The sequence below is a fragment of the Crocodylus porosus genome, unplaced genomic scaffold (assembly GCF_001723895.1).
Source record: "Crocodylus porosus isolate Cpor-Errol unplaced genomic scaffold, CroPor_comp1, whole genome shotgun sequence".
NCBI classification, from domain to species: domain Eukaryota; kingdom Metazoa; phylum Chordata; order Crocodylia; family Crocodylidae; genus Crocodylus; species Crocodylus porosus.
The window spans coordinates 36,381,095-36,400,990 of NW_017728914.1; the positions used below are offsets into that span (position 1 = coordinate 36,381,095).

At 41.6% G+C, this 19,896-nt stretch overlaps 1 protein-coding gene across 2 annotated transcripts in view; it reads right to left on the reverse strand.

The window, feature by feature from the left end:
* CLINT1 (clathrin interactor 1) overlaps positions 1–18,811 on the reverse strand; it is a 64,522-nt gene extending 45,711 nt beyond the window's left edge. For both annotated transcript variants that reach the window (XM_019535295.1, XM_019535294.1), the window contains exon 1: positions 18,666–18,811. In XM_019535295.1, the coding sequence (XP_019390840.1) occupies positions 18,666–18,706 (41 nt within the window). In that variant the 5' untranslated portion in view covers positions 18,707–18,811. The remainder of the gene's footprint in view (positions 1–18,665) is intronic.
* Between the last annotated feature and the right edge of the window lie 1,085 nt (positions 18,812–19,896).

Sequence of the window (19,896 nt, forward strand, 5' to 3'; positions counted from 1 at the left end):
GGGGTAATGTAGGCCCAGCACTCTTTCCTGCTTATGCAGGGGGTCAGACTCGATGATCTATTGAGGTCCCTTCCGACCCTAGCATCTATGAAATCTATGATCAAGTTTCTAGATACCACTGCAATACAAGAGAACTAAATTTCTGAATGATTTGTAAGAGACAAAAGGAACCAACATAACACATGAGCGTATTTCGCAGCACTCCCTTTAAATCCCACCTCTGGCTGCTCATGGTTCGTGCCTTGCTGCGTTTGTTACTGCTGAAATTATACATTAGTGGAGAAAAGCTATAATTTCATGCGCCTTCATAAATTGCTGTGTACACATGTTGCTGTCTGAACAGAAAGTTTTCAATGCTACCTTCCTCCAGTATAATTACAAGCTATTAAATTATTACTTTAAGGCCCTGACACCACAAGTGAATCCTTGAAGCCTACTTGGAGTACCATAACACACAAAAGACTTCACATATGGGGTAAACCCAACCAGGTCACCTTGCAGGATCAGAGCTCAAGTCAATTCCTTAAAAAAAAAAAAAAAAAAATCTGATTTAGCTTGAAGAGAAATACATCAAGTAGATGCAGGCCTACCAGTAAAAGGACTCCATGGGGGGGAGGGGGGAGGGAGTGACAAAAACAAGTTTCAGGAGGAAACTTGGGTTTTTAACATGCTTGCTCATTTTGTAGGAGGAAAACAGCACTAGTAATTTTATACAGCTGCTTTTAAACAGAACTGGCTGAAGGTTTTGAATGTGCTTAGTGTTCCTGACAATACTAACCTGTGAGATCAGATCTGTGGAAATCAGTACAGGGTTATTCCAGAGTAGCTAGCTAAGCTGCCATTTTATTAACAGCTCATGACATTACATGTAGAAACAGGTATGTGGGAATTTGTTACCTCCACTTCAAGATTATGAAATCTTGAAAGAGTCCTCAACAGACCAGTATCTTTATTTGCTGATCTCAACTGTGTTCCCTTAAAGCATACAAGACATTACATCACAGCTTTCATAACATAACAAAATCATATGACTGATCCACTGGCAATTTACAACTAATAAAGCTTGCCAAAGAAAATTCTTGAAATGATAAACACTTGGAAAGTATTAGCTGAGTAACTACGGGCATGTGAGAATTTACTCTGCAAAACAGGAAGAAACTGTTAGGGAGAGATTTCAGTCAGTGGTCAGTGCACAGCTCTTGGATGCTGGAATAAAGTTAGGATTCAATAATCTAAGAATTAATGGATGCAAGGGGCTGCGGTAGACCAAAAAAACATGAACACATTTCACAATAAAAGAGAAGTCTCATCTTAGAAAAATATCAACTTTAAAAGGATTGTAAGTAGTTGAACAAGTACCATCATAGAGTTTATCTTTACTGAAAAGTTAGCTTGAAGTATAAGCTAAGTGTTGGCCCTAACAACTCCAATTCACATGCAAATGATCCAGCTCAAATTGAGTGGGGCCTTAAATTAAGCTGACCCATTCATAAGGCTGGTATAAAGACTGAACATTACTGACATTAAACCCATTAATACAGAAAGGACTCAAATTATTCTGTGCTATTAATAGAGGTTTGACTAATTCACTCCTTGTGCAGCTCCAGCTTTGTTTTGTAGTGTGAACACTCTTACAGAGTCAGGATAACTTGAGAAGAGTTAATCTGAGCTGATGTTTCAAGTGCTTCTGTTTCAATTCAGAGAGGACAGAAGTGGTTTCAGTCCTCAGCTCTGGCTCTTGGCTGCGGCAGCTCATGTTTTCACTTCTGGAGGTCCCTACTTCAATTCTTTGCAGGAAGGCCAGTGGGTCATCCTCAAACAAAGTACAATAAGCTGTTTGAAATGTTTGATGCAAGCATATTAGCCAGTTCTTGAAACAGTTGTACATACTTGTGCACCCTCTTTGGAAAGCCTCACCTTCTGAATGACTAATTCCACTCTCCAACTCATCAAAATATTAGCTTCTTGGTATTAATGATCTAGGTACTTGTATGGCTTCCACAGCTGTAATATAATACCTGAGCACCTTGTGAACACGAATACATACGGCCTGGTACAGTACCTGTGGTGCAGAGAAACATTATTAATGTTTTAAGACTTCAGGTCCTCTGGCCCGTCTCCCTGACAACAAAGGATCTAGAGATGTGTTGACTACTGAAGAAACCAAGCTGAAAGCTAAAGACTATTAAACCTGCTCCTAAAATTAGATCATGAACTAACCTCGACCACCAGACAGAGAAAAGATTTATTCCCTAGCAAAGTCAGGCTTCTTTTCCATATCACATTACAAGCTTATAATGACTGTGTTTTGCTTCATCAAACCAGGTGTCTTTCAGCATTACTGGTGTGCAACCAAATACCTGTATTTCAGATTATTTTTCCCTAGATGCATCGCCTAGCATTTTGCCAAGACGAATCACATTTTATTGTTTCTTGCCCACATTTCTGGCCATTCTGGGGCCTTTAGTATTATTTTTTATGCTTGCTAATGTTTGAAACATTTCCCAGTTCAGTATCAGAATTTACTGGACGTGCTATTTAGCCTTCTTCCCAGAAAGTCAGTAACAGCAAGCAAAACACAGGTGATTTCTGTAATATCCTAATGAAGAATACCCTGGTCTAAATGCATTGCATTTTACTATCCTGTGATTACTGGCTTTCAGACAAATCCATTTATACAATCCTCCCATCCCAGCTCCTATAGTCAACTGCTTTACTCAGGTCTTGCCGGAATATATTTTTGCCAAGTTCCCTTTACAATCTTGCGCAATATCCTTTGTAAAGGGAACCCAGCACTTCTGCACCAAGAAGTGCTGTAGAGGATCCTTCTGAAGCATGGATGCCCACCGAAATTCATCACCAGTCTCTGCCTGCTCCGTGACTGCATGCAAGCGATAGTTCTCAGTAACAGATCTATCACAGATCTCTTTGAGATTAAGACGGGAGTTAAGCGAGGCTGCATCATCGCTCTAATGGTCTTCTCGATATTCCTTACTGTGATGCTACATCTGACCACCAATAAGCTTCCAGTTGGAGTGGAGCTAAACTACCAAAAGGATGGTAAACTGTTTAATCTCAGCCAACCCCAAACCAAAGCCAAGACCACCCCAACCTCAATCAGTGAGCTTGAGTATACTGATGATGCTGTAGTCTGTGTTCACTTGGAAGCACCTTCAGGCAATCATCAACATCTTTACTGAGGCATACAAGAAAACAGGACCAACGCTTAACATTCAGAGGACTAAGGTCCTCCACTAACAAGCCCTTAATGAGCGGTCTCCAGCTCTGGTAATTCAGATTCATGGCAAGTCTCTGAACAACGCTGAGCATTTCCCATACTATAGAAGCCATAAGGGTCATCTCTCATAAAGGGCCAACATCAACGAAAAAATCTAACATCACCTCAGATGTGCAAATGCAACCTTCAGACACCTGAGGAAACGGGTGTTCGAAAATTATGGCATCAGATCTGAAACCAGTTGTGATCCCTGACTTACTGCATGGAGCTCAGGCACAGACAACATACAGGAGATGCCTCAAGTTGCAAGAGAATTACCATCAATGCTGCCTGCAGAAGATCCTTGGAATCCAGTAGAAAGACAGATGCACCAAATTAGCGTCCGCTTGCAAGCAAATACCATGAGCATTGAGGCAATGATTGTCTGACATGAACTTTGCAGAGCCAGTCATGTCATCTGGATGTCCGACTCCAGACCCCTGAAGTAAGTCTTATTTTCCCAGATCAGTCAAGATGTATACTCAAGAGGAGGGCAAAGAAAGCAGTTCAAGGACAACCGCAAAGCCAACATGAAAAAATGCACATCGACTTCAGCTCATGGGAGACTTTTGCCCAGGCCCACTCCAAATGCAGAAAGAGACTGCTGCAAGGATCTCAGCACTCTGAAGCCTCACGATGACGGCAGGAGATGAAAGAGTGGAAACAGCAGAAACAGTGTGTTGCAGACTGAATCAAGAATCTGGAGCCACCCATTTTGCATAGAAAGATTATCTTCCATGATTGTCCTCTCTCAGCTCTGAAGGGTTGCTGAAGATGACAACCAGTATTGAAAATGTGTAATACTTTTTTTGGAATCAGATTATCTGGCCTAGTTTGCCTTCACCTTTTTCTCACATGAGTCACTTATATTAACTAGAAGTTCTGAAAAAAAAAAAAAAGAAGAAGAAAAGGCCACCCATTCTTCTTAGGCTTTCCTTTAGTGAAAAAGCCTCCCCTCACTTGCTTGTAGAGTAAGCAGCATAGTTATCATAACCTTAAAATAAAAGGTCTATTCAATACTCATTTGCCTTAACAAAAAAAATCCCCCAAAAACATACTTTCAATGCAATAGGATCAGACCTAGAAACCTCCTTGTTTTACAAACAGTTGAACAAAATCCATAAGCCATAATAAAACCCCCCAAATCCTGCAATTACTGACTACTTACCATTTGCATTAATTCACACTGAACTATGACACATAGATTAGGTACTACTACAACTGTGAGACTGGACCATTCAGGATAAGAGATGCATTAAAATACTAATGAATACTCATATAAGAATATTAAGTTGAAATAAAAGACTAATGAAAGTTGTAATTTATTTGCTTAACTGAAGCAAAGCTAAAAATACAGCTGGGATAGCTAAACAAACATATTCTGCATTGCCCAACTTGGCTGCCAAGATTATTTACAGAGTGGGTTTTTTAAATGCCAAGCCCTGCTTGTTTAGAGGACAAAGAAGTTTCCTCTCCTTTCAGAGGTATCATTTGTTAAACTGGTTCCACTAGTAGATCAAATAACCATTAAGTCTGAAAGAGACAAAACACAAACAGGTTTCACTTGCATCGCAGCCTGCTTCTGCATGAGCACAAAGTGAGTAGATCATCTGAAGGGAAACAATGCATCTAGAACTTAAAATGCTTTTTTTGCCTGATTGTACTTAAAATTATGTAGGTTTTTCCTATACATCATAATTTAGGCACTGCAACTATTAAATAAACGACTGAAAAATATTCCAAGTGTGTTGCATAACAAATAAACTAACGGTTTAAAGTAAGATTGAAGGAATCCACTTTCCACTTCTAAAGTTTAAGCTGCTGCAGGTGAAAGTATAATGGTTTTATGCAACAAGAAACAAGTTGCATAATTGCTCCAGTTAAGTCATGAAAATACTCCACCTTCTATTGGAAAGCAAATTCTTTCCATCATTTTCTGCAGTCATACACTGCAACCTTATTACACTGTACTAGCTGGAAGTCACCAGTAGTGTGACCTATATAAACCAGATTTCCTCAACTATTCTAAACTAGTATTCCACACAAGTATTAATCTTAATTAGTTAATTTTCTATAAGCCTTAAAAACAAATACATCTCTCTAGTGTTCCTAACACAACTACATGCACTTAGCCTCTCTCTCATATGTGGCAGTTTACACAGCAGGTGTGATCACCAAATGTGCACTCACATACTTCAGTGTGTGGACCCTATCTATCACAAGTTATCAGAGCCTGCCCCCTAAAAATAGACAGTAGAAATACAGCCCAGAAGAGCAATGGTGATAAGAAGATAACAGCTGGGAAAGTTAAGAGTCAGGAGTCTGAAACAGAATGAGAGTTAGGATAAGTGGGGAGAGGCCCTAACCTAATGATTTGCAGTCCAATCTAACACCATGACCACTGAGGCCTACACAACTGCCCTAAAACCATCACACTAGGAGTAACTGTTTTGGCAACCAAAAGCTCTATTGTCATAATCCAGACATTAAATATTACTGCATGACCTCATCTCAATAAAAGCTTGCTCTTACGAAGGACTTTTCAGTGCACAGAATTCGTGAACACTAACTAGCCAGTCACATTCAGACTTATTGCCAGAATTATCTAACCATCAAAGCCTTTGAAATCCAAAAGACAGTGGAATGATTACATAAGCCTAGCAGATATCAAAGTAACTGTAACTTAATCAGTTCCAAGTTATTTAGTTGAAACCTAGTTCTTTGGATTGCAATCTCTTTAAACCTAGCAATAATCATAATTCTCAATCAACACTGGTATCTCTAAACTGGATCTTTACTCTACAAAAATACTTAACCTTATTATCTTTTAAAAAGGAAGAGCAGAGGGCAGTTTAAAGAAAGACTTGGGCTCCCTTTTTTTAAGTGGAGTAAGTCAGATGCATTCCCATTCATTATGGCAATTACACATTCCATTCTAAAGGATGGATTATAATGGAACAATATCCATTTACTCCTATTTGAGCTGGGCATCTAAAATCCACAAAGAGTTAAGAATACCCAGCACCTATTAATCTCTGTCTGTATCCTGTGAATATCTTTGACAGCTGTGTCAAGAAGATGAGATATGCTGCAAGAGTGGGAAGCGAACCAATGAACGAGCTGAACAAGTAGTAAGCAGTGCTGTGATTATTCAAATTATCTAGTCTTTCCTCCTTTTTGTCCTACATTAGTTTGACATTATTCCAGGTTAGCTAAATTATATTCAAATGCTAACTTAATTCATAACAAGATTTGTAACAAAGAATAAAAAGCCTGAGGAATATGGTCAAAATGTTAATTTTACAACTGGATATATTTCAACTTTAGTGTATAAAAAGGGTTAATACAGCAACAGAACACTGTTTATTTCCATGTATGACTAGCGGCCGTTTTATACCATATCTTTAAACAGTAGTTTTGACCTGATGTTGCTGGATAGGCACTCACAGAGTTCCTCAGAACTTGATCTCTTATCATTAGGAGCAAACATCAGTACTACAAAGTATGCTGAACATTGCACTTCGAAAGTTATACATCACCTCCTAGGTATCAAGTCGAAAGTAATTCCAGGGAATTGGTGCAATGAATGAGTAAAATAACCTGTTTTGTCTCTAGAGACACTGACTAAATTTTGGTTTAGATTAAAAACAAAGTGGAGATTCCTGGCTTCTCCGATTTACCTATGCTGAAAATCCACACTTGTAATGATGCATTAAATAACCCTGCTATTCCAGTCCTGTGTTTAGGAGTGATTAAAGATCACAAGGATGCCAACTACCTGCATTATATTATGTCACACTTCCAAGATTTTAAATCCTTCACAAGTCATAAAAAGTTAAAGTTAAATAGGAACTACATGCATGAGTGGCAAATAAAGAGATAAGCACCAATTAAACTCATCATTCATATCATATTCCAATCTATCCACACTTTTATCAATATTCATCACTACCATATCCAAATGGGTTCTCATGAAGTTCACCTGAAGTTATCTGCAAATATATGATGGTGGGATAGGGAGGAAGTGAAATTAAAAATCTCATTTTACATCTGTAGCCTGTCTTTTGTCAGACCTACTAGGCTTCTCTACTTTCACAGCCATTATTCTAGCTTGACCTGGACTTGGGAATGTTCCACTTTCAAAATGCTTCCTTTGACTCACCAATGTATTTGCTGGATAAAAAGATCGCCAAGGAACTTTGGTCTTTCCATTAGATTTTTCTCTTACTACATTTTGAAAATCATAAATTTAAGATGGAAATGATCTTAACAGTTTGAACCCTCAAGAATGAGTGCTGTGAAAGTTGGAACTTTTTAGCTTTTCCCAGGATCCCTAATATCAAGAACCAACCATTAATTCAAATATCAATGCCCCAAACTAATGGAGGGAAAAGAAGAGTTTCAAAACTTAGAAGCGCTACAAAATCCAACACAAAAATTTACACCAGTCATCCAATGACCATAGCCTCACTTATTCATCTTTACTATATGAAAATATTAACTCACTCTAAAATAAGCCAGATAAAAGTGCTCGTTGGACTCAGAGATTCCATAAAGCAACTTTTGATCTGAATGAGAAGTCAGACGTAGACCTTCAAAAATTTTAACTAGAAGACATCTTCACAAGGACCAAATAAATACAATTTCTAGTTTACTTGGTTTGAATATATTTAAACACAAAAGAGTATAAACTGCTTTAAGTGGACTACTGTCAAATCTCAATATCCACTTCATTTGAACTACCCTAGATGATCTATTTAATGTCACCTCAGACAAAGCTTTGCAGTGTTATTTTACATCCTTTTATGGAACGCTGACGTATATTTTTATTTTGATCTGATATAACTGGTGAAATTTTCATTGAGGAGGCTCGGAACATGAACCAATGTCTCCAGCAGCAGTTAACCAAAGAGTTTTATTTGGCCCCTACCACACATATATAACATTCACTAACAAGGGGAGTCGTACGTGCACTGAAGGAAGAATTATCTGGCTGCTTGTTCCTGTTTTGTTATTATTTGTATTTCATTAAAAAGGTAGTTGGGTTTTACATGGGAGACTGGCTCTGTAACTTTTTTTAATGGGAGAAAAGACTCATCAGGTTACTAAGGCTACTTCTCAGGAGAGCTTAAGTAGATCAACAGATCTGAAACCTCAGTGACATGGCAATCAAAATGCACATTAAAATGTTTGCATCTGGAATATGAGTAGAGCTATTATTATGCTTTCAATCACCATCATTTACTGCTGAACATTCTTTCAGATACTCAACAAAAATATTCCTTTTATTTAGGGATGGGAATCTGAAAGAGACCAGAATTAAGGTATTTTTCAGTAAGCAAATAGTTTTTCCTCATAAAACAGCCATTAGTTGTAAAAGGCTTTGCCGCCTGACACATGGAGGTGAAAAAGGATACCCTGCAGCCAAGGAAAGTTCTTGTTTTTGTTACCAAGATTCTTGTATGGAACCGCCACCAAGTTCAAGTGTAGGTAGATAAAACAATTATACCACTCTGACTAGGGTTACGCTGAACAAATGCAACAGATTTATCTGTCAATTGCTGTAGTGTGATAATTGATTTTTAAACACGAGTAAAACAGTTTAACTCCACCTGTACTGGTGCAGGAACTGTACAGTCTTTTAAAATATATCACTCTAGTTGACAGCCCCACTGATAATAGCCAGTCAACTAGTATTAGAGGCACATGAAAGTTTGTCACTCAAGAGGGAAAGTAGTCTACTTTCTCTTTCCTAAAATTGCCAAAAAGTATCCAATGCAACAGAGCTATTTTAGTTGGATGCAAAGATGGATCCCTCTGAATGTATCCTCTATTATGCAGAAAAATTGGCCATCAGCAGCTACCTTCACCAGTGTAAATGTGCTCACTGTCTTCCCAAGGGGAAGAGAAAGCTGGCCAAAGGACCCCACTTGGATCTCTGCTGGAACAAAGTGTGGCAATATGCACCCCAAGACATGAATCAGTGTGAAAACCAGTTGCTGCATAGTTTAGATACATGCTGAAATAAGAGGAAACAAATGCAATGCAAGCACAGGATTCTTCCCTTGGAATTCAAACCATTTAGTGACAGCTGTGAGGCTTAGGTAAAAGAGATGCATCGAAATCAGAGTCCTGATTAGAAGAGTCTCATATTTTATACAATGGGGAAGAATTAAATGTGCTTTGGAAGAAAGATTCTTGGATACAATAATATTATTTTACAATGCACCGTACTAGGCATTGCAGCATGATCTGGAGAATTAGCTTAAGGCTGGGAGCGAAGCACAGCTCATTTCTAATCCCAGTTCTGCTGCAGTTGCACTGTAGGACACTGGAGAAGGTGCTCCATCTCTGCCCAACTTCCCTTACTTATGAAAAGGAAACAACACCAAAGTTAGCGTGTTTGCACAGTGCTTGAAGAATGCAAGATGCTTTGATATGACCAATTTCCACTTTCTAGAACTAAAATGAGCATACAATGAAGTGCTTATCTTGTTGTCACATTGTTATCATTCATACTCCAGGCAGGAGCTTCAACCTAGGAGATGAAAGGGGCATAACAAGATCAAATAATAAGAGCAGTGCTTGAGAGGATGAGTTATGAAGGTACACAAGCTTTGTGATACAATTTGAAGAAAATAATGAAAGAGTCGAGTCACTTAAGTACGTAAAATCACTTGCTCGGTTAGATCACTTAACATTAACGCTGCAGAACAACATATTTTCTGTTAAGTGCTATTTACATATTGCAGCAGTTTCAGTGCAGGTTACAAATCACTGTCTACACAGCACCTAACAATGCATTTTTCCAAGCTGTCTGGAATAGCTAAGCACAAGATGGTAATTTAAGGAACAAATGGCATCATTTGGAATAATTTTTTTCAGCCATATAAACCACCCTTATGCATACTGTACTGCTAGAGCTACTTGTTCATTTACATGCACCATAAAATTTTGTTAATATTTCAGAGACAGGCGCTCCAAGACCACAAAAATGGCCACATTTGATCTGATCAGATGTTTGTCCGACACTGACAGACATATGCTTCAGCCAGAAAAGTGCAAGAAACCCTGTAGTAGACAACCGTGAAATTCTTCCTTGTACCTATACAGAATGCTGGCTTTTGTCCTGATGCACGTGGGTTTATAACCCTTCCAAAACTTTGTCCTTTGGAAGAAGATTCTACTGTTACACTGATTCTTAAATTCCCAGGAAGCACAAAATGATTTAACAAAACAGAATCATGCCGAAGTGGTGAAACACAGACCTCATAATATGGAATAATATTGAATCTGTTTTACTGATGACCATAATTTATGTTTCAAAAAGTATCTATATTACAAGTATTCTGTGGTCATGACTTCTACTCTATATATAGTACACATATACAAGAATGTATGTATCAACATAATACTTATGCATTAAAAATACTGGTTCATCATTTATACATCTCACCCTTACTTTAAGGATGTTGTTTTACTGGACTATTTTTGGTAGGGGAAAAAAAACACATCCTTTACCACATACCCAACACAGTTTACATCCTTTCAAAGATTCTTGTCAGCAAAGATCAAAAGACACACCTCCATGACTTAAACAAACTTTAACATGAATTTAAAAAGAAAAAAAAAAGTGGGCAAGTACCTTGAAAGCTTTTAGAGAACAGCTTCAGCTTAAATGCATTTCCAAGCAGTTCATTCAACTCTACAAGAAACAAGGGCTCTAATAGGGGCGCTACTGGCGACAGAAATGCTTGGTAGACACACTACACTTGCGTGCATCATGTAGCTCTGCAATAGTCTTTATTCACATCCCCAACATTGTATTCCTTATCCCCCTTCCCCCCCAGCATTGCTTGTAATAGGGCAGAGGACAAGTCCACAGAAGGCTACACATAATAACAATCACCTTGCTTGTAATAATGGTACAAAACGTTCATTGTTAACGCAGCTATCACCAGGAGGTCTCATAAAGCAGCAATGGGAGGATAACTCATGCAGTGAGGGTTAACTGTCCCTTACATACAACTGATCAAATTGCTCCTTGCTCTAGAGAGCTTGCTTATGCAGGCCAAAATAAATCTTAAATATAAGGTAAAATTAAATGACCCTGGAACAGGAGGAAGGGAGTTTACAGGGAGGTCAGACAGCGGTAGATGGGTATTAAACAGTTATTTACCCTCCAGTTGGATACATGTGACAGATCATTTACCATAATACCTGCTATTACTAAACCAATGAGCAGTACTTAGTCATGGAATGGCTTAAATGCTCTGGGTGGACAAATCCATGAACCAAAAAGAAAATTGCCTGTAAACACACACAACAATTACAGGCATAAGGAAAAAACTGGCAGAAGTGTTTCTAGTTACATGTTGGTCAAACATCAACAAAAAGTACAAGCAATAAGCAGCTGAACATGAAACGAGCCGTATATAATTGTAGGGTAAATCACTGGTATGCAATTCTGTGTTACTAGATATAGTATAGGCTTAGCACAGGTTAGCAGTCAACAGCATGCAGCCAAGAGCCAGGAATTCCTGATTAGTCTTCATTATCATTGGCTCACAGTACGGAGTTGACCAACTCACCACCTGTGCTTTGGATTTCCCACCCGTAAAATGGGGTAATTCAGAGGTCTATGCATCTGGGTGTTGTTTTGAAGACGAACATGCATATTGTGTTTCCAACTAAAATTGCTGGGAGGAGCAGATGTCCAACCCATGCCCAAGTGTTTCCTTTTGCAGCTTTTTTCCGAATGGTCAGTTCTCAACCAAGGTGCCGGGGCTCAAGATGCCACGAGACTTTTTCAGAGGTGCTGCAGCACAGACACTACCACAACTGGGTGAAACTGCCCTGTATGATTTGTGCAGAACCTGACTCCTGCCTGTATTAGGTTTATCTGATCAAACTAAAATATACATAAAGTAGCGACCCCGCTTCAAGCCTTACATCCAACTAATTCATCCATTCAACCCACTGGTGTCAAACATATGGCCCACAGGCCATACTTCTGGATCTGATCAGACTCACATGAGGCACAGTATGCATGTCTGTGGCATGGGGCCACGAGATCCATCCTCTTCCACAGAATAGCCAAGCTGGTGGCTGCTCCAGTTGTTCTGGGACCCCAGCCACGCATGTGCAAATACTGGAATAGCTGGAGCAGCAGCCGCACCGCGTGGCATGAGTGCCCTGGCTGGACTGCACCACTTGCTCTGGGGAGCATGCCACACAGTGCCCACTCCAGCCAGTCCAGGACCTGAACTGCATGCAGCCCCTGCAGGCACTGCGTACAGCATGGGTCCTCAACTGGATGGAGAAGGTGCCGAGTGCAGTGCAATCCCGGAGCTGTCAGGCCAGGCACCACATGCAGCACAGTCTGGCCACTGCATGCAGTGCAGCTGCCATTTTATCCAAACTGCAACACACAGTGGCTCTGGGATTTGTGCCACACGCAGTATGGGTTGCAGACCAGCAGGAGCATCCACTGGAGCAGGTATGCTGAGGGAGAGGGGGGAGGTTTGTGGGCCCAATTCAGCCTGTGAACTGACCCCATGCCAGTCATCTGGCTCTCAGGGCCAGCTCAGTTTGACACCCCTGATATAAACTGTAATCTAAATGAAATGAAGAGTGAAAATGTTTGGAATACCCAGTCCTCAATACACCTCTATTTCTCAGCAGGACCAGCAAAATAGTGGTGTAGGCCAGAGGTGCGTAGCTCATTTGGCTCTGCAGGCCAGGTCCAGATTGTTGGGTTTCTCACAGGCTGCATGACCCATCTCTGGTGGCAGCTTGTTAGTGTAGCTGCCAGAGCCTCCGTGTCAGCGTAGCTCCAGAAACCACATGGTGAACAGCACTGCTGCTGGCACCCACCCCCACCTTTTCCCCTGCTGCTAGTTTTAGCTGACACTGGTGACCAAAGACTCCAAACTGAATGGTGGCCTAGGGGGTAGTAGTCAAGCTGTGGCTACGTTTAGCCCTTGAGTTTGAGAACTGCACCAACAATCCCAGGCAGCTGCCATTTAACCTCTCCCAGGCTACATCTGTGCCCCCTGCCTCCGCCCAGGCCACCAGGCTAACCTTGATTTTAAGCATCTTATTCCAAGTTTTATAAGGGGGGGGAAATGTTTGACAACATATGATTTTAAAATTAACAGAAATATTATTAACAGTCTGTTTCTCTCTCCAGAAGTCATACGTATTCACTGGATTAGAGATGCTTAGAGCAGTGTACGAATCAAACGCTGCAGAAAGTGAGGCCACTAGCTGTGAAGTCATCAGATTGTGACACAAGTAACGATCCAACCTCAGTGGGTCCAAAAGGTTAGCATTTTCCTTCCATCTGACTTATCAATGTGCTCTAAAAGCCTTTGCAAGGGAAACTTCTTAGTCTATGCATTGAATTACAATGACACTTTAAATATATATGCAGAAGGTTCAGTTCCCCAAAGGATTCCAACCATTTCCCTCCCAGTTATATACACACATAGACAAAAGAATGATGTCCCCTTTACTTTAATGAAGCCACTTCAGAGGAAAAAAACTGCAACAGTAGTAAAGCAGTACACAGCAACGCTTGGCAAACAATTCAGTCTAGAGAAAGTTAAAAATACCACAGCCAATTTTAAGTGGAGTAACAGGCAGATATTTAGTATAATAACTTAAATCGGGATTTAGCAAATAGGCTGAGCTAACACTCCCATTCCCATGGGGGAAAAAGTATTAAGGGGTCTATAATGACAGGGTTTCTTAGTCTTCTTGCTTTTAGAATTTTTTGTACAAAGTATGAAAATCTCATGCAACCTGGTTGAATATAGTATGTGCACAACAAGTGAAAAAGAGGAAATAACCAAGATACACAGAAATTACAAAATACTTCAAGGCCTTCTATACATGATTGGACCATGCTAGGGAGTGCAACCACAAACATATATCCAACCCACTCACTTCTGCTCTACCCATGCCAAGTGCCAAGAAACTGCAATGTAAACGATCTCAAGTGCATGTTTGGGACATGCCCAACATTGCTCTCAGGCTTCCGTGTCCTTATTAGAGCAACAGTGAACGTGCCAACTACTGCTGTAACTGTAGTTACATTATGGATTTTGACTCTAAGTATTGGGGGGTGAATCGGTGGAGCATACCTTCACAGCACTGTTCCCCAGCATGGTCTGATGTCATGTGGACAGGCCCCTAAATTTTTGTTTAAAGGAGTTCAGGCCTAAATTTTATATCAAATTAAAAAGACTAAGGCTACATTTCAAAATTTTGCTAGAAGAACCATTCTGGTAAGAGGTCTGATAAGCAGCAACCATCTTGTGACACAGCAATAGCAGCAAATGCCCATAACCACAGAACTATATTGGCAACAGTCTGTTTTTGTCAGACTGAGCTGCATCCACATTAGGTGGGTTTTGCCAGTATAGCCGAGTAGCAAAGCTGTATCGGCTAAGCGTTCCTACTGCAACTGTCCTACGCCTCTGACAACAGACTGCTCAATAAAAATCTGCCAGGGCACTCCTGCTGCAGTGATTCAGAAGGGAGGATGCTACCTGACTCACCAACCTGACTCACCAAGCACCCTGGATATTCCTAGGAGAAGGAAAAGAGAAGCCTTGCTATTTACATGATGATCAGAAACAACCCTCCTTGGTGTCAGACAGAGAATGAAAAAAAACTGGCTCAGTACAGGACAACCACATTCAAATGTTGCTTGATTTAATTTAATTTTAAGAAGTACACACAAATGTCACAGGCTCATGAATCAAAAGGTTTCCATCTGTTCCAGGATTAAGTTACTCAAAAGTTAAAAAAAAAGATAGTTCGCATTGCATCTAAGAAACGTTGTATGCAAGAAGTTTAGGGACATTTTTACTCTTTTCCTAAACTTCTTTCTATGAAAACTAGGTACTCTATTTAGAAGATGCAGGAACAAAATCAGACATACGAAAAAACCTCACGTATGAACAAACTAAGCTACAGTATTTGTTTGCTTTGGGCACCAACCTACTCCAAAAAAAAAAATCAACCAGTAGAGGTATGGTATAAAATTATTGCTCAAGTGCAACTGCCCAATAAAACCTAAATTTAAGGATGACAAGACATGTCATCTTACATAAGCAGAGTAGAAATTGACGGAAAATTGTCTTCTTACAACTGAATTCCTACCTGATCATATCCCTTAACTTTTAACTTATTGTTTTCAAAATATCTTTAAAAATTTCAGTTGTTATACAGGCACTTAAATGAAACTGAAGACAATCAGCAGAAAGTTTGTTTATATTTAACACTGGGCTATCAGTGCCACCACATTTAGGTCTCGACCCTGCAATTTGGGATCCCTACACCAAGTTGAAGCCAAAGGCATCTCTGTGTGGACACAGGGGGCCACCAACCTGTAACAAACTGCAGGATCAAGGCCTTAAGACTAGGTCTTTTTGAGAAAGGACAGTGTTTTTGTGCGTCTAAACAGAATACCTAGCACAAGACAATCTCATCTGCAATCTCATCTCCTAGGTACTACCACAAACAAAACTTTAGCCAGGCCTACACTATTTTTCGATTATAAATAAAATAATGGCACACAAAATATATTTTTCCTTTTATTTTCTGTCTGAAAAGCACTTAGCCCATAGATTTTGAATCAATTCATTATAATAAGTAGTAGCAGTAACTTAATTGATATGATCAATAAACCAACATTGTGGTTTTCTTGACACCTGAGTCTTAAAAAAAAAAAATGTAGATATGCTGGTTCTCCACCTTGACATCTGATCTAACAAATCAACATGATTACTTTAACAGAGTCCTAAGCCACACAAGGGCCAAGTGAAGGATATGGGTCTTCTCTATGCAACACAATCCAAGCAGTAGAAATAAATGCTTAAATGCAGTTTCCATTTCTTTATCGAGATAGTTTTATGAATTTGCATATGAAGAAAACAAATTTAACAGTTCGCTAGGTTATGGTAGTAAACCAGCAACATCAACTCTGAATTATTTTTTAAAGATGTCAAGTTACTTCCACACGTTTAAAACCACCATTAAAACTCCATTCCTTTTTTTAGTTAATCTTGGGGAGGAGGGAAGGGGGGGGGGAAAAAAAAAAAATCAGTATTGTAATAATGCGCAGCTATTTCTGGATACCTGAGTTGTTGTTTTTTTTAAATAGCATGGAGAACCTACTAAAGTTGCCAAAGTGAATGGATAGGATACTAAAGAGTAGAGATACATGAATTCTATTCCCTCTATTCTCATTTGATGCAAAAACTTGAACAAGTCACAGGAGCTCAGCCCCTCCACAAGATCTCCTCATTTTTAAGGCATTTTGGTATCTGTGGTTGAAGTGTATCACAAGATATCAATACAAATCTGTACACACCAAACAATGTAGGCTGGATGGTGATTAGAGACTCTATGAAGTGCTACTGCGATAATTCTACTTCCAGGTCAAGTAAATTTCTGAAAAGTGGTTCCCCAATTTGCCTAATGTCAATCCCCCAAACAGAGAAGCTTTTAAAAAGTAAATAGTTTAAATAATGAAAAATATGGTACATGACTGCCAGCATTTCACTTTGGTTACAACAATATCATCTGAGAGAGAGAGATGTAGCACAATGATGCTGTTGTTTGGGTTAAAAATAAATATGTCCAAGGGAAAGAAAGCACTTTTCTTATTTTTTACAAGCCTAGTGAAAATATTTGTTTGCTAGATTTAGCTGTAAACAAAACTAAGCCTGTGTCTAAGCTTCCTTTTAAAACATGGCGGTTGAGCTGGGCCCAGGAATACCAGGCAGAAGGCTGATCAGGGGTGTTACATGCTTTATTTCTAAGATCCATTAAAACTCATCTCGTCCTTCAGCAAGCATCACATTCTTGCTATAAAAGGAAACAAGGCTGAAGCAAAGTAAACAACTTCCTCAGAAGTCTTATTCACAGCGGTTTTTAAGAGTCTACTTTGCTTCTTAGCCTAGAGTAATTTCAGTGGGTACTAAGGCAGGTAACACCAGGAAGCAAAATGAAGCCTCAACCAGCGTAAATAAGCACTGGCTGTTTCTAAAGTTTACATAAAGAAGGCTAGTTATAAACATTTTGAACATAAAGAAGAGTAAATGAAGAGTACTCAGACAGTCTTGCATCTTGAGATAGTGCATTCATGGGTTTCTAAAGACAGATTAGATCATACGGTCTGGTCTCCTGTATAGGATATCATCCAGGTACTCCCACACTGAAGCCAGTAACTCATGCAAATACCGAGTTCTCCAAGACAAAGGCACTTCTGATTAAATTCTCAGCCTCTTCTCCCCCACCCAACTGAAGGTGGGTAGGGAAACACTCTCCACCCCTCCCATGTCACATTCTTTGGGAGTGACAGATGGCAGTGGTGGTGGCACCAATAGTTACCAAGTCAGCCAAGGCTGCAAAAGGAAGAATGACCTTTTTGGGGGATGAGGGGTGCAAACCTGCAAGTATCTAAACCATCTGCATTTTTTTATTTCTAGTTTCTTGTGATAACATGTTTTACTTCCTGGTTGCACTCACGCTAGGGCTCAGAGCCTGGAGTCTGGTGCAGTGGCAGCGATAAGGGGAACCTGGGTTTGGGGGGTTGAAATGAAAGGAAGGGGGGATTTATTTACATGGGTAGAGGAGGCTTTCTTCTCAGAGCATTTAACAGGACCTTTAGGGCCAGGATGAGGGTCTTCACCAACAAGAGGGGAGGGGGTCAAAAGGAGCAGCTGCCAAACTGAGGAAGAGAGCTACCCCAGGACAAGGGAGTGGGGCAGCCTCAGGGACTGGGCAGAGCAGGGGGACATTCGCTCTGGAGGTGGAAGCAGAAAGGAGGTGTGGTTGGAGTTGGGGCACATAAGCCACATGGGGAAGGGAGGAGAGGAAGCCTAGAGGCTCCTATGTGGGGGTGGGGGGCACAGATATACCCTACTGGGGACATGGACCGGGTTGGAGTAGATACGCCATGCTGTGGGGGACGCCTAGAGGTGAAGGGAGTAGATAAGCCATGCTGGGGGTTGGCAGAAGCCTTAAGCTGAGGGTAAGAGGGTAGATAAGCCATGAGGTGGGGACAGAAACCCAGAACTGGGGGGAGGAGGGAGCGGGGCGCGACACCTAGAGATCCGTGGGGGTGTGGGAGGGGCAGAGAAACCATACTGGGGTGGGGGCAGAAGCCCAGAGGTGAAGGGGGGCGATAAGTCATAGTGGGAGGAGGGAGGCAGAAGCCCAGTGGGGTTAAGCGGTAAATAACGCACACTGCATGGTGGGAGTGGGGGGGCACAGCCCGAGGCAGGAAGCACAAGGGGGCAGGAGGGACGGCCGACGCCGCACTGGGAGGGGGGGCAGGAGTGCGACCCCCGCGACAGTCCATAATACTCACGCCTTGTCCACCAGCTCGCGGACCTTCCACATGTTGAGCATGGCGGCGGCGACGGCGCTCGCTGCCCCCGTCCCGTTCCGCGGCCCGGGCCGCACCGCCAGGCCAGGCCCTCGCCGCCCGCTCGCCTCAGCCCGGCCACGGCAACGGCGGCGGCGCCGGAAGCACCACGACGCCGCCGCGGGGCCTGCCGGGACACGTAGTCCGTCCTACCGAGCACGGCCACAGAGCCCGCTTCCGCCGGAAGCTGGTGGCCGCGCAATGCCTACTGGGAGTTGTAGTCCTATGCCCTCCCGAGCGAGGAGAGCTGGGAGGTGTAGTTGTCCCTCTGAGGGGCCACCCCATCACGTCTCCTGAGCCGTGTCGGGGCTACCCCCGAGGTAAGAAGCGGTTCCAGTCGTGTTCAGAGCCACCTCCTGCTTCACAGACCTCTTTTAGGGCCTGTAGAAGGAGGGTTACAGTGTCCAGAGTGTGTCAACCCACACCCAGGCCAGGCCATGGAGGGGGCAGCCACTGCATTCCTCCGGTTCACAAGAAACGAGCTTGACGCCTGGGCCAGGGGGTGCCGGAATCCATCGGTGAGCGAAGCCTAAAACTGCTACAATGTGCATGACAAAATGAGACTGAATGAGGAGGTCCGTGACCAGGAGCAGCTGACGGATACACGAAGGCAGAGCGCCGCCTCCCTGGATGGGGCGGGGGCAAGACCTGAAAAAAGGTCACCTCACATATGAGGCGCTTGGAAAGGATCAGGGAGAGGACAAAGAGCCATAAAGCCCTGGAGTCTCCAGGAACTGAAGATAAATCTCCAGGAAAGAAAATGATAGCTCTGAACTCAACACTTAATATTTATAGTTCCTTACCATAAATTTTAAACGCTGAATCCGATGTATGCAGTCATCCGGTGGGATTTTAAAATGTAATTGTCATGTGCACTCGCCTCCCTGGTGTAAAGTCTACGCACCGTGATTCATAACCAATCTACGCAAGTAGATTGGGCATTAATGTCGTTGCGTCCTAGTTTCATCGATGTTCAGGTCGAAACGGACCTCATTAGGTCATTGAGTCCGACCCCCTTCCCTGGGCAGGAAAGAGTTGTGTGATGAAACCTCCCAGGATAGATTCAAGCAGAATTGGCAACCCTCATGAAGTCAAGGGACTGTTCCAGCATGGCCTGGCTCGGGGACACTGGGTTTATTTGGGGGAACTGGGCTGATTTAGTTTAAAGAGAAGA